Here is a 3016-nt window from a genome sequence, read left to right as displayed (position 1 = left end):
TAACACTAACTTCCCGGAGTCGGTATGCGTACGCGATCAATCCGAGAAATATGATTTAGCTACAACCCAAAGACTTCGACGTCCTGCTCCACAATATTCTTAGACAAAATATTCTAATATACTGGGAAGTGGGCGAATCCCCGCCAGAGTTCCCACCATGGTAGAAATATACAGTGCTTTTTCGCCCATATAGACCCATGGAGGACCATAGGTCAGTTCTCGGAGTAGGTCCAGACATGATTACCCGTGGAGACTAATTGGAATTGGGGCTCATAGTTGGATAGGGATAGCAGAGGCTTCTTGGCAACTTGAAATCTCACCCGTCAAACTTAATTGTACTAGTTAGGACAAGGCAAATGATACAGGAGAGGTACTTCTAATCAACTAATCGTTTATTAAGTTACTTCTTACATACGTACTTCAAGGGGTTGAAATACTTGAACTGAAGGACTACGGATCAAGCAGACTGGCTTGTATAGGCAGTCGGCTTAGTCCCCAGCGTCCACAAGACAACAGCAGGCAGCTGGTACATGAACATGTGTATCCTTAACGAAGAGAACATGCGTACAGCTAGAAGGCACTGGTGCACCAGAACCCAGCAGTTGGGACCGGCAGGTCTCGACTAGATCTCGTTTTGGGTTAGGCCAAAAAACCATCCTTTTACTACAGTTTATCTTTTTAAATTAACTAAAATGAATACATTAGCTATGGCACTGCGAGTGTCGACGATAGTTGTAGAGATACAGAAATAACGGCGCCAATGAATTACTTGCACGAGTATTCTGACTACGAGCAGACAGTACAGCACGAGTACACCGAATACCAGCGAATAGTGCTGCAGAGTTGGTTCCACATATTGCGCAGACGAAGTACTTACACGAGTACACTGATCAACAGATGAGGTGCTTAGACGAGTATACTTCCACATATGGCGATTGTTGTGTCAATTTTTTTCCGTACTCGGGAGTTTGATGTATATATATATATATATGTTTAGGGAACGTCGCGGATAAAGTAGGAGCATTATGTGTATCTATGAGTATATATTGTATCTATAGTCGCGTTGTACAAGTAGGGTATCAACTTCTTTATTTGCATATTCGTATGGGCGTCTATATACATATTTTCAAGTGTACATTATGATTTAGGAAATATGGCGGTTAAAGTGCCTCCCCCACGGGGAAAGGGATTGGCATATATCGAAGCTTACAGTTTTGTTTGAGAAGCCGCTGGTATTGGCATGATATCTTCCAATCGATTAATTGCACCTATTGGAGAGCATCGATGGCTTTCAATGTTTCGGGTAGCGCTTTCTTCATCTTTAAATACACCTCAAATCTACGGAGCCCGAACTGCCAGCGGAAAATAGCAAAAAAGAAGTGTGTGATCAGCATGGCGGTTTGCAATGTACTCGGGTATGCAGCTTCATATCTTAGGTGGAAATTCTGCAAATCTGCAATATAAAAGGGGCTTCAAGTTATGAATAGGTCAACTTTCGGACACAAGGTATGGTGCAATAAAGGAGTACATGGTAGCAGATATTCATGTATGCAGTGTGACACGAATCTCTATATCTTATGATTGCTATTCAAGGGGTACAACATGAAGCTAAGAACACGTCCCATGGAGAACGAAAACAAATCGAGCTGAATAGTAAGGGTACATCATGCGGTAAGATGGCTGCGTCTATATACAGACAAATGAAGCCTCGCCCACATGCACATATATACAGACACATGATGCCATATGAATATGCACGTATACAAATACCCACAATACTTCAAGCTACTTACTTCGAGGTATGGGAAATCAATCTTGGACATGCTAGCCTGGATGACACTCCAGGTTGACCATTGGAAGTGTGACGCCAACACCAAGCGATTGATGTCCTTCAGATACCTCTTGATCTGTGGGATGATTTATAATAATCAAATACAGTCATATTCCGCATACTGATTATATATTTCAATTTTAAAATAAGAATACGTTGCCATACAGCTATATGACCCTCAACGCAAATTTACAACCAGCAGGTAGCTCTAACCAACATAACTCTTCATATCTGAAGTACTGTAAACCACCTCGGGGTGGGCAAATGGGCTACGTATATATCACACTGAATACCTAAATACGAGCGCATTAAAAAATCTGAATAAATCATGCTATAAGTGACTGACTATACGTACAGATGTCAGAACAAGACCACAACTCCGCTGCGTATGCAAAAGGCATACATCAAACACGTACGCGCAAGCTATATTTATACACCAGCAAATGTACAACTGAATACCCCTAGGAAATAAATTTATCGTATTGCGCCAAGTGCATTCGATTACCAACATTCGCCAATCATGGATTTCCAAATATCATGCAATATCTCTATATCTATCTATGCTTATTTATAGATGTATATATACACATATACATATACATACACACACACTCACATATACATACATACACATATATATATACAACGCACACACACACACATAAATATATATATGTATATATATACAATTAAAATTACAACTATATATATCCATATATGCGTATATATATATATATATACATAAACATAAACATACAGGTACAGATATATATATATATTGTGATCGGCCCCAGGGCCGGAGTACCGAACTTTGGAGTAGAATTTGGCCATGTGAATTATCAAAATTATTGCGAACCAAAATTATTTACATTTTCACATACACAAATATATACTAGGGCCCTAATCCTTACATCCGATGTTTACCAACTTCATATCATTCTACAACTAAAAGAATTCTATCGTTAACTAGCATTGATTTCAGGATCTCACAATTTTTAGAATGGTATGAAGTTAGTAAACTTCATACATGTATATATTGCAATGTATATATATATATATATATATATATACATCCACTCCACTCCTATTACATACATACATACATACATATATACATACATACAATAAACATACATACATACATAATACACTACACTACACTACACTACTAACATACATACATAC

The 3016-nt window shown here is 38.5% G+C and overlaps 1 protein-coding gene across 1 annotated transcript in view; it reads right to left on the bottom strand.

Moving 5' to 3' along the window:
- Window positions 1-1153: 1153 nt before the first annotated feature.
- The window catches only part of SARC_08646 (hypothetical protein), a gene marked incomplete at its 5' end in the record, with an annotated part of 5126 nt that continues 3263 nt past the window's right edge, over window positions 1154-3016 (bottom strand). The window contains 2 exons of the mRNA XM_014297366.1: window positions 1154-1352; window positions 1794-1907. Coding sequence (XP_014152841.1) covers window positions 1269-1352; window positions 1794-1907 — 198 coding nt within the window. The 3' untranslated portion in view covers window positions 1154-1268. The remainder of the gene's footprint in view (window positions 1353-1793; window positions 1908-3016) is intronic.

This window comes from Sphaeroforma arctica (genome assembly GCF_001186125.1).
Source record: "Sphaeroforma arctica JP610 unplaced genomic scaffold supercont1.797, whole genome shotgun sequence".
NCBI classification, from domain to species: domain Eukaryota; class Ichthyosporea; order Ichthyophonida; genus Sphaeroforma; species Sphaeroforma arctica.
This window is presented reverse-complemented; position numbering and strand designations above follow the sequence as displayed.